Source organism: Perca flavescens, chromosome 1, assembly GCF_004354835.1.
Source record: "Perca flavescens isolate YP-PL-M2 chromosome 1, PFLA_1.0, whole genome shotgun sequence".
NCBI classification, from domain to species: Eukaryota; Metazoa; Chordata; class Actinopteri; order Perciformes; family Percidae; genus Perca; species Perca flavescens.
This window is the reverse complement of record NC_041331.1, coordinates 12496887-12511268: the sequence shown is the minus strand read 5'-3', so window position 1 is coordinate 12511268 and position 14382 is coordinate 12496887. Positions and strand designations below refer to the sequence as shown.

Below are 14382 nucleotides of genomic sequence, written 5' to 3'. Positions count from 1 at the left end.
TTTTGGTGTTATTGGAATAAATAACACTTCAAAGAATCTTTTTTAGAAAAATCTCAACATAAATCTCACACTGAACTGAAAAAGGATGTTGCTGCAATTTTGTCAATTTTACCGGAAAAAACACTGTTATTATTAGATGAGGAGCCTACAATCAAAAATAATGAAGTTAATGTCTGTGTCTATGTCTGACCTGGGCTGGCACATGTTCACGTCAAAAAGCGTGTGCGTGCACGAGCACTACAGTCACGCGCAGTGTCCCGGTTTTAGCTCCGGGAAATCTGGTCACCCTAGTCCAGTCACTATTGTACATGTCTCATATATGAAGGATCTGATGAGGTGTATTGACTGTGTTCCTTTTGTAGAATGTTGAATTCATTGATTCATCGAAAAAAAAATTTTGGGAAATACACGTGAGATGAGAAGATTCCATTCTCATGTCTGTAAGATAAATATAGAGCTGTGGCCAGAGAACGGTTAGCTTAGCTTAGCATTAAGACTAGAGGCATAGGGAAATCGCTAGCCAGGCTCTGTCCAAGGGTAAAAAGATATGTCTAACAGCACCTCTAAAGCTAATTAACACATTATGTTTTGAATCCATACAAAAAGCCTTGTGAAAAACAACAACTTGGGGTTTTATTGTGCCTGACTATTTCTTGGCCAGGAGCAGGGGACAGAGCCAGGCTAGGTGTTTCCCCCTGCTTTTAGTCTTTATGCTAAGGTATTAGCTTACCTTAGATAACCACCTGCTGGCTGTAACTTCATGATTAACAGACAGACATGAGAGTGGCATCTTTCATGTCATTTAACTCTTAGCAAGATGCCGAATAAGCATATATTCCGAAATGTTGATTACCATTTTTACCAAGTCTACTTTGGTGATTAAATACATTTCGCTTAGGCCTATTTTCATTATTTGTGTAACTTTGTTAAACTAAAATGTGATGATGTGTGATGATGAATGTAAAAGTACTTACAGCTTTTACATTCATAATCACACATCCTCACATTTTGATCATACTCCACAGAACTAGTATCTTACTAGCATTAACATTGAAATTTATTGTACTATGCTACAAAGAACGTTTAATTGACTCATCATCTAAATGTTGTTTTAGTGATTTACCCGTCTTGTCAAAAGTAAGTTTTTGCAGAAAACACTGTCAGTATTTGGCATGTTAAAGGTCAAACATAAACTGTTTTATCTGTACTACGGTAGGAGTTGTGTGAAGACCCTTGGGCACATCCAGTGGGCCGCTAATACAAGCAGCAAAACAAGTAGTGCAGAGAATACACGATGAAAATGTATTTTCAGACAATAAGTCACCACCCACTCTGCTTCTTGGGAACTTCAGGGACTCTGATATTAAAACACACACACACACACACAAACACACACAGCAGAGTCATAACCACTTCTTTCATATAAATGAAGGTTTATTTGCAATATTGCAATAGCGCTGGGTACTCGCAGTGAATGAAGATGTAAGTAAAAGTCAGAGGGGTGAAAAGGTCAGAGTTGTAGTTGGACATTCAGGGAAAACATAGGCCTCTTGCGCTACAGCAAACACAAATAAATGTAGATTTATCAAAACCAACCAGGGCTGTTGGGGTCAGTTCACAGGCTGTGTCTGAAATTGTATACCATGCTCTGCATACTCAAAATGTATAAGCTCAACATACTTTTGTGTGGGCTGTAATTTTTTAACGTCACTTCCTGAGAGCCTTACCATGGCCCTGCCAACCTCAGCTCTAGCGCCATCGCCAGATAATGCTTAAATTACTGAAAAAGGTAAGCAACCAGACTAACAGTTGCATGTGACAAAATCACAGATTTTTAATATGTAGAATTGTAAATTGAAGCGTTATTGACGTTACAGTGCTGCCTTGGTTGCTGTCTGTTTATCTGGTTTGAACGTTGTCATTACTACTGCCATTGCATTATGGTATTCATATGCCAGCGTAGTGTTTGCATTTTGTAATATTTCACCAGAAATAGTATGCAATTCATGTACTAATGGTTTTATACTAAGGTTTCAGACATACAAAAAAATCTCACATACTGTTTTCGCCTACTAGATAGTATGTTTGTATGGAATTTCGGACGCAACCGCAAATCATTTACATATCAAGCATGGTGACCAATACAAATTTCACAGCCCTTGAACAATGTCCTTGCTGTGTTAGAAGTTTTTTTTTTTTTTTACTTAGTTAAAAAGTCAATTTTTTATTAGCCATGCCATGGGTTGGTCGGTCAGTGGTCAGTTGATCAGTCGGTCAGTTGATCAGTCGGTCAGTCAGTCGATCAGTCGGTCAATCGGTCAGTCGCTCCACCACTTTGGTCCAGACTGAAATATCCGTTTGATGGACTGCCGTACAATGTTAGACAGATATTCATGGTCCCCCAAGGATGCATCCTACTGACATTTTTGGTTTGGAGTGAAATGTCACAACTATTGGATGGATTACAATGAAATTTGACATAGACATTAAAGCTTCAATCACGATGAACTGTTATAACTTGGGCGACTTCTTAACTTTCCCTCTAGCGTAATAGATCAATTTGCTTATGACGAAATAGCAAATGACATTCTCATCAGCCTCACCTGTACTCAGGGGTGTTGGACCTGGGGGTGGAAATGGGACTGAGTACCCAGGGCCCTCATGTGAGGAGGGCCCAAAAATATGTTAGAATGAATAGCTGTGGATGCGGGGAGGGGCCCATAGAGAATGCCTTTCTAAAGGACCCAGAATTTTGTGCTACACCCCTGCCTGTCCTTTGCTAATTATCAAATATTAGTATGCTAACACGTTACATTATAATAGTGAACAGGTTAAACATTATACCTGCTAAATATCAGCACGTTAGCATTGTCATTGTATGTATGTTAGCATGCGGAAGTTAGCATTAACCTCAAAGCCTCGCTGTGCCTCACAGAGCTGTACTAGCATGGCTGTAGACTCTTAGTTAGGGTGACCAGATTTCCCAGATCTAAAACCAGGACACTTTGCGCGTGACCGTAGTGCTCGTGCACGCACACGCTTTTTAACGTGAACATGTGCCAGCCCAGGTCAGACAGACACAGATAGATTAGACACAATTTTGTCAACAGCACACGTAGGCCTACTGCCCCAATGGGGTATCTCAATTAATATTCATGAATTTTCTTGGTACGTAGCCTACATATCTAAGAAATAATATTTTCGTGTGGGACCAACTTTATTTTTCAGAATTAAAGCATTCTTTTGGAAAATGCACCCACTGAACTTGTGAAAAACTTTGTGGAAAGGTATTTTTCATTGCATGGCACTAAACGAATTATTTGGAACTGCCGCCACAGGCTTGAACTAAAGTTATGGTAACACTTTACGGTAAGGGTACATGAATTATGAATTCATGCATGAATTCATTCATGATTTGTGCATTAGTTAATTCCTTTATATCATATGAATCATCAGGAATTGACATGAGTTCATAGCCTCTCATTCATGACCTCATGCATGAACAACACATCAACTAAAGCATTAGGTAAGGGGGGGTACATCATTATGCACAAGTTGTGGTCAAATCAGAATTTGCGCAGTGATGACCATATTTTTTTGCAGAAAAATAAATAATCAGGATCATGCTTAATAAATCATAATTCATAATGATGTGCCCATGTACGTAATGCTTTAGTTGTGTAGTTATGTATGACATCGCGAATGACAGACTATGAACATGTCAATTCCTGATGATTCATGGGATATTAAGGAATAATAATATACATAATAATACATAATTCATTAATTACATAATGCATAATAATACATACATCAATTAATTCATGCATGAATTCATGCTAATTTGCATACACTTACCGTAAAGTGTTACCAGTGTTAGTCTAATCAACAACACACACACACACACACACACACACACACACACACACACACACACACACACACAAATGTAATCTCGTTTGATAGAGCAGATAGCTTCCCTATTGAAAACATTCATTCCGTATATTTGTTAGAGTAGTGAATTTGCTCAAGAGTCAATTTGTTGGCTGAAAGCCTACTGTGAAATTGCGCACAGGTGTCAGCAAAATTGGCCCGTGTGACGAGTAGCGCCTTTAACGTGGGAATGGTCATGCGGTTCCTCTCGTCTGTTCATGAGCGAAAAGATCGGCTCAACGGGAGCATTTGTGCCCGGTTAAAACCCTTTCACTGTCTATGGTTAAAACGACACAGATAAGAACAGGCATTGCAACAATGTTTACAAATATACATTGTAACGCTGGCTGCACAGATTATGCAGACGCAGAGCGCTATGATTGACTGACACACACACACACGCATTGTTACAATCATACGCTGGACGCTTTATTAGTCTTTCTACATGGATTTAGTTAAAGGGGTGATAGAATGCAAAACCGATTTTACCCTGTCATAGTTGAATAACGACAGTTCGGTGGGTAAATAGGACATACATAGAAGCTCAAAATCCCACTGACACCCCTTTACTATGAAAATCTCATATTTTGAAACTGCCGCTGAAAACGGGCGAATCCCAACAAAGCTGGAAGTTGACGTCAACCTCCCAAAAACCGGAACCTTTCTCAGCCCATGGGTGTATTAAGGTCTCGCAGATCTCTGCTATTCCATTACAAAATTCACTTCTGAAACTTTTTTATGCGAGAAATCAACTATGTAAGGCTCAAATATGGGCCGTTTTACGAAAATGGATGGCTAATTGCAAATTTTGTCCGACTGTGTGTCGGAATTCAGCTGCCGGTGCTGCCTGTGTTGCTGCCTCGCCGCCCGACCTGCCTTCCTTCACACACCCCGACCTGCTCTGAGGTACTTGGAGCTCCGTCACGACTGGCAGCCCACAGCACTCCATACCCGCGCAAAGCAAGGTTATTATAGTTTTGCATTTTTCATTAGTTTTTATTTTTATTTTGTTTTGACTTTTTGTTTTCAAATTCAGTTTTTAGTTTTAATTAGTTTTTAAAGCTAGTTTAGTTTAGTTTTTATTTTTTGAAAATGCTTGGTTTTAGTTTAGTTTTTATTAGTTTTAGTCTTTTTTTCTAATATGGGTTATTTATTGGGGGCAAGATTCACAAAGGTCAGAAAAAAGTATTGTGTAATAATAACTCAACAAAAACATCATACAATTTTAGAAATATGTATTCACAATGTATTCAACAATAACACCAGTACATAAAATGTACATATGATGATGAGCACAAATACAGTATCTCACAAAACTGAGTACACCCCTCACATGTTTGTAAATAGTTCATTATATCTTTTAATGGGACAACACTGAAGAAATTACACTGTGTACAGCTTGTATAACAGTGTTAATGTGCTGTCCTCTCAAAATAACTCAACACACAGCCATTAATGTCTAAACCGCTGGCAACAAAAGTGAATACACCCCTATGTTAAATTAAAATAGCCCCACATCATCACATGCCCTTCACCATAGATTGGCATGGTTTTATGTCAGTTAGCCTAATAGCTGGTTTGATTTGCAGTGAGAGATGATTTTATGGAAAGTACCCCATGCCACTCTCTAGGTATGGTGAAGGTATGTGATGATGTGGGGCTATTTTAATTCCAAAGGCCAAGGGAACTTTATCAGGATGTATAGTATCCTGGATCCATGAAATCACTGGCCTTTAAAAATAACCATCTGCCTTCCTCTATGGGAATTAAACATAGGGGTGGACTGACTTTAGTTGCCAGCGGTTTAGACATTAATGGCTGTATGTTGAGTTATTTTGAGGGGACAGTGCATTTACACTGTTATACAAGCTGTACACTTTATACTTTATTGTAGCAAAGTGTAATTTCTTCAGTGTTGTCCCATTAAAATATATAATGATATATTTACTAAAATGTAAAAAACACTTTTGTGAGATACTGTATGTAAACAGTCTACACAAGACGCAGCAGTGCAAAATGTGCTAGTAACTGTGTCAGGAAAAAACCTAAATAGCCAACAGACCAAAGAAGACATACATAAACAGGTGTTTTGAACTTTGGTTCGAGTAAAGTGGCGAACTTTTTGAAGTCAGTCGACTCCCACAGTTGTGTAGCTAGACATCCCAGTATCAACACACACACATATTAACCCACGCTTCCTCACGCTTTTGGTGTTCATGCATATTTACTAACCAGCAGCTATCGGGTCACCGGTGAAAACCCTCCTGTAGTGTTCTCTGTCCTGCTGTTGTCTCCGTCATGCTGTCTGGCCCTGGCCCCATACATCCACGCCCTGTACCGGGGTTATATTAGCTTCTGTTTCGGGGGAGGGGGCTTTGCGTTCTCCTTGCCCTGTCACTGCTTGTTAAGGTAAGCTAGGTTAGCCTCCTTGAGCGCGCTTCTCAAATGTACTTTCAAATTCGTGGGAATTGTCCACTGATTTTACCACCTTCCACTGCGAGGCACTTGCTTTTATCTGACACAGTCATAATCAGATAGGACTCTGCCGCTTTCTTCAGACTTTTGGTACCGCTATGATGCCAGGCGAAGGGCACGGACATGTTGTGTTCAATTTGACATGGAATGTCGCAATTTCTGGGTTCCCAGTCGGAACCTATATGTCTACGGCATAGACTGAATTAAACAGGTCGGAAATGTCAACTCTGAAAGATATAACGTTATTTGCTCTGTGAAAGACATTGACAAAGACGAAAACTAAGGACATTTACTTTAGCTCTATCAATGAGAGCTAGCTCCTCTTAGAATTCCTCTGAAATTCACAAATATTCATTAACTTGAAATCGGACACCGTTGTTAAGACCTTTAGGGAGATGTTGTATAAGACCACATCGGCTATGTAATTGCTGACAACTGGGACAATTTCATAGTGGTTGGTGTAAACCGGGACATTTTATTGTCCCGACATGGTTTTGTCCGGACTCGGGACATGCAACTGAAAATTGGGACTGTCCCAGTCAAACTGGGACGTCTGGTCACCCTACTCTTAGTTTCAATTCACGTTCAGGAATTCAAGTCTCACATCCTCATTTTTATGACTTAAGTATGTTTCAAGTATGACTATAGCTGCTTTTTCTCTCTTGCAACAGCTATTAACCAAATGCACTGGGACAGCGGTGTTAGTATAAGAAACTGCCAGAATGCTTCATGTAATAATTCCCATGTTTTTTTCAAAGGTGACAGTGACTACCATTGGATATGGAGACAAAGTGCCACAAACCTGGATTGGAAAGACCATTGCATCCTGTTTCTCGGTCTTTGCCATTTCCTTCTTTGCTCTGCCTGCAGTAAGTGGAAATATAAATTGCTGAACCATTTTTTAAGCTATACTGTACTGTTTCCTTCAGAGGAATTCCTACTGAACTTAATGTAGGATTAGTTTGGTCTTTTAATGTATTAACCACAACACAAAGTGCCTAATTGAGGCTTTAGTGTAGCTATGATTGACGTGTAAACCGCAAAACCATTAACAAAGGCTCGCACATGTTTTATCAGCCAATGCCGAGATTTGAAAGGATTACAGTTAAAGAGTGTTGAGAACTTACATACTTCACATACTTATATACATAATTTCATAATAGTGTTACTTAAGTGCTGTAACGACCTTAAAAAGCCCAACAATGGCTTTAAATTGTACTATAATTCTCCTGCTGCAGCTCACAGGATAGATATTTATCATTTTCATTGCTGAATGTCTGTTAGTGTTAATTTGATTTAAAATCTTTTCAAAACTACTTAGTTAAAGGTACAATTTGTAACATTTCTGCTTTAAAATGTCTAAAAATGACCATACCTATGTTATATATTTAGTAGTTCTTACACTATCCCAAATGTTTCCACCAAATGTCAAACCCAGAGAAATCTGTTATTTTATTTTCAGACACGGCACGTTTCCTTTAGTCGCCCGTCAGTGGCGTCATATAACCTTTCACCCTCCAGTTACTCTAACTTCCGTCAGAACACTGGCACCAAGATGATACGTTCAGGAGTAATTGTAAATCATACAATGTCACAGAAAAAAAATACTTGTAACCGTAATACTGCTTTTTTTTTAGTCGCCCGTCAGTGGCGTCATATAACCTTTCACCCTCCAGTTACTCTAACTTCCGTCAGAACACTGGCACCAAGATGATACGTTCAGGAGTAATTGTAAATCATACAATGTCACAGAAAAAAAATACTTGTAACCGTAATACTGCTTTTTTTGCCATACAGCATCATTTTGTGATTAATTACATCCCACTTTTTAATCTCAGTAATACAACATATCTTTTTTGAAAGTTCAATATCGATACCGGCTTGACGTTACTACAATGTGCTAACGTTGATGCTAAAGCTTTGTGGGTAACATTATGAGGTTACAACATCGTTCCAACACGCTAATAAAGTTATTTTTATATGACTGTTTTGACCACAGCTAACAGGACTGAGTTAACCCACGAATAACTTCACTAGTAACGTTAACGTTAGCTGTATAGATAGACGATTAATCTAATGCTAATTTAGCCAAAGTAGCACACCCCGGTCTGTCTGCCTCACTCCCCCGGCACAGAGATAGTCGGGATGACAGCTTACAACAGCCTCATGACATATAGCTAGCTAGTTACTGTTAGCCCCCAGTCAGCTATCAGCCAGCTACTTTCATTACAGCAACCCCCTCCCGGCAAGAAATTATTTCCAGTGCCTGGTGCTTACGACGCTAACGGCAGTTTAATTAAACGTCGGGAAACAGACTAGCTATATCAGACCCAGCACCGAGTCACAACAGCGGCAACATCCATAGCGGTAGCTATAGCTACATCTCCGTAGCGCTACCGGTGTAGCTATGTGCCGAATTTCTCCCCCCTTCGCGTTTAGCTGTCTTTACGGTTAGCTAAATTAACCCGACAAAAGGTGGGTTAAGCACCAAAACGAAAAGTTAAGATTACTGAAGAGTGAAGGGGAGATAATTCCGGGCAGCTGGGAGAGGTTCTGCTGCTGCACAACAGGCATTGAACGTCCTGGCTCGCTATCGCGGAGATTTCCCCGACAATCCACACCCACACCCGTCTCTCAGCCTCGTTTAGTAGTAGTAGTAGTAGCTAGCTAGCGTTACAACAAACCCCGTCTGCCCCGGTGTTGAAACCATCCAAAAGGTGACATTGATATGTGAAATATTTTGTGTTTTAGCTGCTGGCTACTGTTGGCTTGCTGGCTCACTAGCTAACTGGTCAGCTACAAATAAAAATCTAATCAAGAAAAACCTAATTATGTTGGGGAAACTGCAGCTATTTTATTACAATAACATGAATAAACGTTACTAAACGTAATGTGAATAAACTTGAATGAGTAAACTTGTCCGTAAACTGATGCATTCTAACCGGCAGCGAAGGTGTTTAACACTAAAAACTCCCATAATTCTACGCAACTTCACAACGTCATCAAAAGTCCAGTTTTACCGTCCATTGTTTTGGTTGAGAGACCCCTAGCGGCAGAAAGTTACATATTGTACGTTTAACTTTAGAAAAAGATCACAGTTTGGGTGCAAATGCATACATAGTATGTTACATTACTTCACTTCCGGTTACGTATGTGACGCAGAATGTGACATTGTTCCATTTGTTCTATTGTTCCGTAAAGTAAAAAAGAAACTCAATTCAATTTTATTTATAGTATCAAATCATAACAAGAGTTATCTCAAGACACTTTACAGACAGAGTAGGTCTAGACCACACTCTATAATTTACAGAGACCCAACAATTCCAGTAATTCCCCCAAGAGCGAGCATTTAGTGGCAAGGAAAAACTTTCTTTTAGGAAGAAACCTCGGACAGACCCAGGCTCTTGGTAGGTGGGTAGGTGGGTGTGATGAACAACGGCAATAATAGTCACAATAAAAGATAAGGTAAATTATGACTAGCAGGGCTCCAGACTAACTTTTTGCCTTGGTCGCACTGGTACGCCTAACTTTTTTTATTTAGGTGCACCTAAATTTTTCCTTGCGTCGCCATTAAGGCCACATTTTTAAGGTCACCTTTTTATCACACTCCATATACATTAATATATATATATATATATATATATATATATATATATATATATATATATATATATATATATATTATGTCAATTATTTTAAACAAGAATAAGGAGTTGGTACATTTTTTTATTTATTTTATTTGAAGCACATTATACTGTACTCAAAGTCTTATAGTTGGTCCCCCTTGCTGTCAAATGCCCCTCAGATGGCCAACACCTGTAATTTGGCCTTCTTCCCCTTTGGCCTTGGCTAAACCAGCTTGCCACACTCCCTAGCATCAGAATTCTGCAAGCTGGGCCCCTCACACTGATTCTTATCAGATCTTCCACTAGTCCAGGACTAAAAATCATATCTCTGTATTTTTCAGCTGAATGTAGATACACAATATATATCTCTCTATCTCTAATTTATATTTTTTACAAAGTAGGCTAAATGTTCAGTTTTAAGTCAAAGAAACTTTTCACAAGCTCTTTTATCAAAACAGATGTGATTGAAATAAAATGCAAAGACAGGGTTTCCTTCCCAATTTGAAAATATACAGCTGCAACACATGTAAATTATCTGAAATAAATAGCCTGGGATATATTTAAAAAATATATATCGCTGAGAAAGCTCCTTCACTTGTTTTCAATAACATCAGATAGCCCAGTAGCTCGTATATGGAGAGAGGGGGGAGTACGATGGACTGAAGCTACTCACAGAGTGACGGCTGACTCATTATGAACGGGTCCAGCAAGGGTCGAATGCGGGTCAGCGGCGTTACATACGTCTTGGGTAGGCTATGAAATGTCTGTATCGTCACTGCGCTGCATTTTTATGAACTATGATAATGTGGCCATGGGTCACATTTCTCGCCCAGGTCCAGCAGGCTCCGTCTCACACACTGTTATTCAACGAACTGAAGTTACCGTAGTTCCATTCAATAACTTTTTCTGTGTTTTTCGCCGTGGCGGCCGCAATAACAGAGAGTTACCAGCGGAAACACTGGTACCAATACAGGTTTCCCTCTCATACTTAACCATATACAGGTGTGTTAATAACAATTAAAACTGTAGACAAATGTCAGCGTGTGGACCGGCGGAGCCGTGTCTCTCCATGAGCCGCTTTCCGATGTTGCAGGTGAGCCGGCCGGTGTGTGAGTGAATGGGGGCGGGGCTGCGCGGAGGAGAGATCCAAACACAGGCACGGCTTTACAGAAGGAATGGGGTCATGTACCGCAACATATAAACGACATCGCTTCGTTCGTGGAGAGGCAGCGGATGCGAGGACGTTAGGTGCACTGGTGTGACCTAGGAAAAATCTTAGTCGCACCCTTACAAATTTTGGGCGGATTTGCGACCAAATTGGTCGCACTCTCGAGCCCTGACTAGAAATAGTAGTTGTAGTAGTTAATGGTGTAGCAGGGCACTGCAGCATGTTACAGGGTATATACAGTAATTATTTTGAAACACGACACAAACCCTGGTCTCCTGTGTGAAAGTCCTGTGTTTGATTGACCCATCCACCATCCCAATGTCCCTCCTTACGCGTAAATTGGCGCTCTAATACTTTGTCACCTTATTTTATACCATGATCAATTATTAAATGATTCTTTGGTTCAGTGTTCATAGTGTAGTGTATACGCTTTTTTTTTATCAAATCAAGTTCAAACTACGCATAACAATTTGCTAATGCCAAATTTAGAAAAGCAAGGCAACCGTAACCAATAAATAATACAGTGTATCTTTAATAGAGAACAGACGCAAGTGTCTAACATTTAATCTATTAAATTCTGTTAAATAGACAAAGTGAATAATAGACGTAAATGTTTCGGCATTAAACAGCCCATTTTTCCTTTATTTCTGTTTAACTTTGTGTTTATTTTTGTCTTTTTGAATAATGCTGCTGCTGCCTGTAAGTGTGCCGTCAAATCGGAATTAATGAGCAGTAACTCTGCTGTGCTCTTGTTCACAGGGAATCTTAGGCTCAGGCTTCGCCCTCAAGGTGCAGCAGAAGCAAAGACAAAAACACTTCAACCGACAGATCCCTGCAGCTGCCTGCCTCATTCAGGTATTTGACCAAAAAATGATGAAGCAGAACCACAATACAGCCGGGGGAGAGCGAACTGCCTCTGAGCCCCTGTCTTATTATCGAGACCATCCTTACTTTCTTTCTAGCATGGCATGAAATTAGTCCTGTCCAACCAATATATTGCTTTTTTCATGGCCCTTTAGACATCATGGAGATGTTTTGCGGTGGAGAACTTTGATTCTGCCACATTCAAGAAGTTTTTGAGGAAGAGAACCAACATCCCCGCCTCCTCTCTGTCCACCCCCAAGCCCAAGAAATCGGTTAGTAACCATTTCATAGATTTGACTGTAACTGCTTCTTATACTCAGTTTCCAGTGTAGTAGGTACACCAAGGCACAACTAATGCAATATGAAGCAACAGCCCTGCAATATGTAGAGGTTCCAACATTCAGGTTTTTGGAAACAGTTTTTGAGAGGTGTTGATTCAAGTGCATGGTCATTTTTGAAGGCTGTGGTTTGTGTGAGTTCAAAGTATGCCGCAGTTGGACTTCTGCGATGCTTAGTTCAGCTGTAATGAAGTGAATCAAAGTCAACTCCATCACTAAGACAGACTAAAGGGTCAAGAATCTACATAGCATTATTTGATGTTACTAGAACTTTGTCACAATTTATTGTTGTGGGGATGTGAATGATTAAAAACCAAACTGGTTGATTAGATTTCAAATTTAAGTTTGAAAGAAGTTATCATCATCATTACTGTGATAGGTGTCTACTGTGTGTTGATGTGAAATCTCTGTAAGGGAAAAATACACGAAAGTAAAGCAGAAAAAGAAAAAGATATGAAACCAAGACAGTCAGCAGCAGTGTATTATTAATATTGATTATTCACTATAACTTGGGTGTCAGACTATGGCCACACTAATGCATACATTTTAAAATGTTGTTTATGTGTCAACATTGCTCCCTCCAGACTTTGCAGGGTCTCAACCTTAAAGTGGTAAAATGTCACAATAACAGCAATATCTCAAATATAAAATATTGATTTTTGTGACCTGATGCTGCAACAGTAACTCCTCTGCGTGTTACTCAATGTTCAAACATTCATCTGAGAACAACAATAGAAAACTACATCACCTACATAAAAACTGGAAATCAAAGAAATCTTGCCACATCAATCACTGGACAAATTTAATCTCAGAATACATCTCAATGGAAAAACACAATGCACACAGAAAGAAGCAAATGTCAGCCTTTGAAGACACCTGGTCCCCATTTCTAACGTTTCGAAATTCAACAAAAACATAACTACAAGCCGTATACATTAATATACTAATAATAGGCCCTTGTGTTTTTCAACGGTCTTGTCCAGTCCTGTCTTATTAGTTCTGTTGTCTGTTCATCACCTTGTCTCGTTTTATGTGTTTTGTGTTACACTCCGTACATGGGGCTTTAATCCCCCCCCCCCCTGCCCTTTATATGGATCCAGGGTCTCACTAAAACAGGGCGAACTGTTATGGCAGGGCAACCGTTAATGCACTGAATGTAATTCAAAATCTGAATGTAACATGCTATGTATATAAAATATATTGCTTTATTAAAAATAAAGTTGACCTCCGAAGAGAGGGGGTAGAAAAAAGAAAAAAAATAAGAAAACTACATCACCGACGACTCCTTTATTGTGTTATTGGCTCTTTTTATACATGAAGTCAGCCACCACAGACAGATTTTTAACATCGCTGCAAAGCAGAAATGTGTTGTCCACGTCAATGACAGACTGATGAATTGCATTTTTCAAATATTTCCACATATGGGTGAACGTGGTTTCGCTATCAACAGGAACACTTTGTTGAGCTGAGATGTTTGCATTTCTTGGGCAGGTGAAGATAAGGAGGAAGTTGAAGAGCACTGACAAGGACAACAGTCCAGCGTCTCCCACAATCCCCAGCATCACCTACGACTCTGTATTTGACAGTGGGAGGGAGCTGAGTTCAGATGTTTACAGCACCGTGGGCACAGGTACTAAAGAAGGGACAAACAATATGCAATATGCTTATCTCTGATGCATTAAGGTTGTGTTCCAGTTCACTTTAATCAGTGCCAAAAACCTTGTTTACAACAGAACACATTTAATAATACGCTTAACGTTGGATGTTGTAGTAAATAGGGCACATTTTATCATAATCTATAGCATCTTTCCATGTGTGGTAGATGTTAAACCGGTTAATGAGTTTCTAAGTCATGTACATGGCTTCATTAAAATCTGAATAAACTCTCACAATGTCACTCTAGAGGCACATAAGCATGAAAAGAATTGCCTAATGTTGCACTGGCTGCAAACCACACATTCAGTGATGATACGGTAAA

At 39.5% G+C, this 14382-nt stretch overlaps 1 protein-coding gene across 1 annotated transcript in view; it reads left to right on the top strand.

The window, feature by feature from the left end:
- kcnq1.1 (potassium voltage-gated channel, KQT-like subfamily, member 1.1) overlaps positions 1-14382 on the top strand; it is a 59509-nt gene that overhangs the window by 25718 nt on the left and 19409 nt on the right. The window contains exons 7-10 of the mRNA XM_028587542.1: positions 7167-7277; positions 11962-12057; positions 12222-12338; positions 13896-14034. Coding sequence (XP_028443343.1) covers positions 7167-7277; positions 11962-12057; positions 12222-12338; positions 13896-14034 — 463 coding nt within the window. The remainder of the gene's footprint in view (positions 1-7166; positions 7278-11961; positions 12058-12221; positions 12339-13895; positions 14035-14382) is intronic.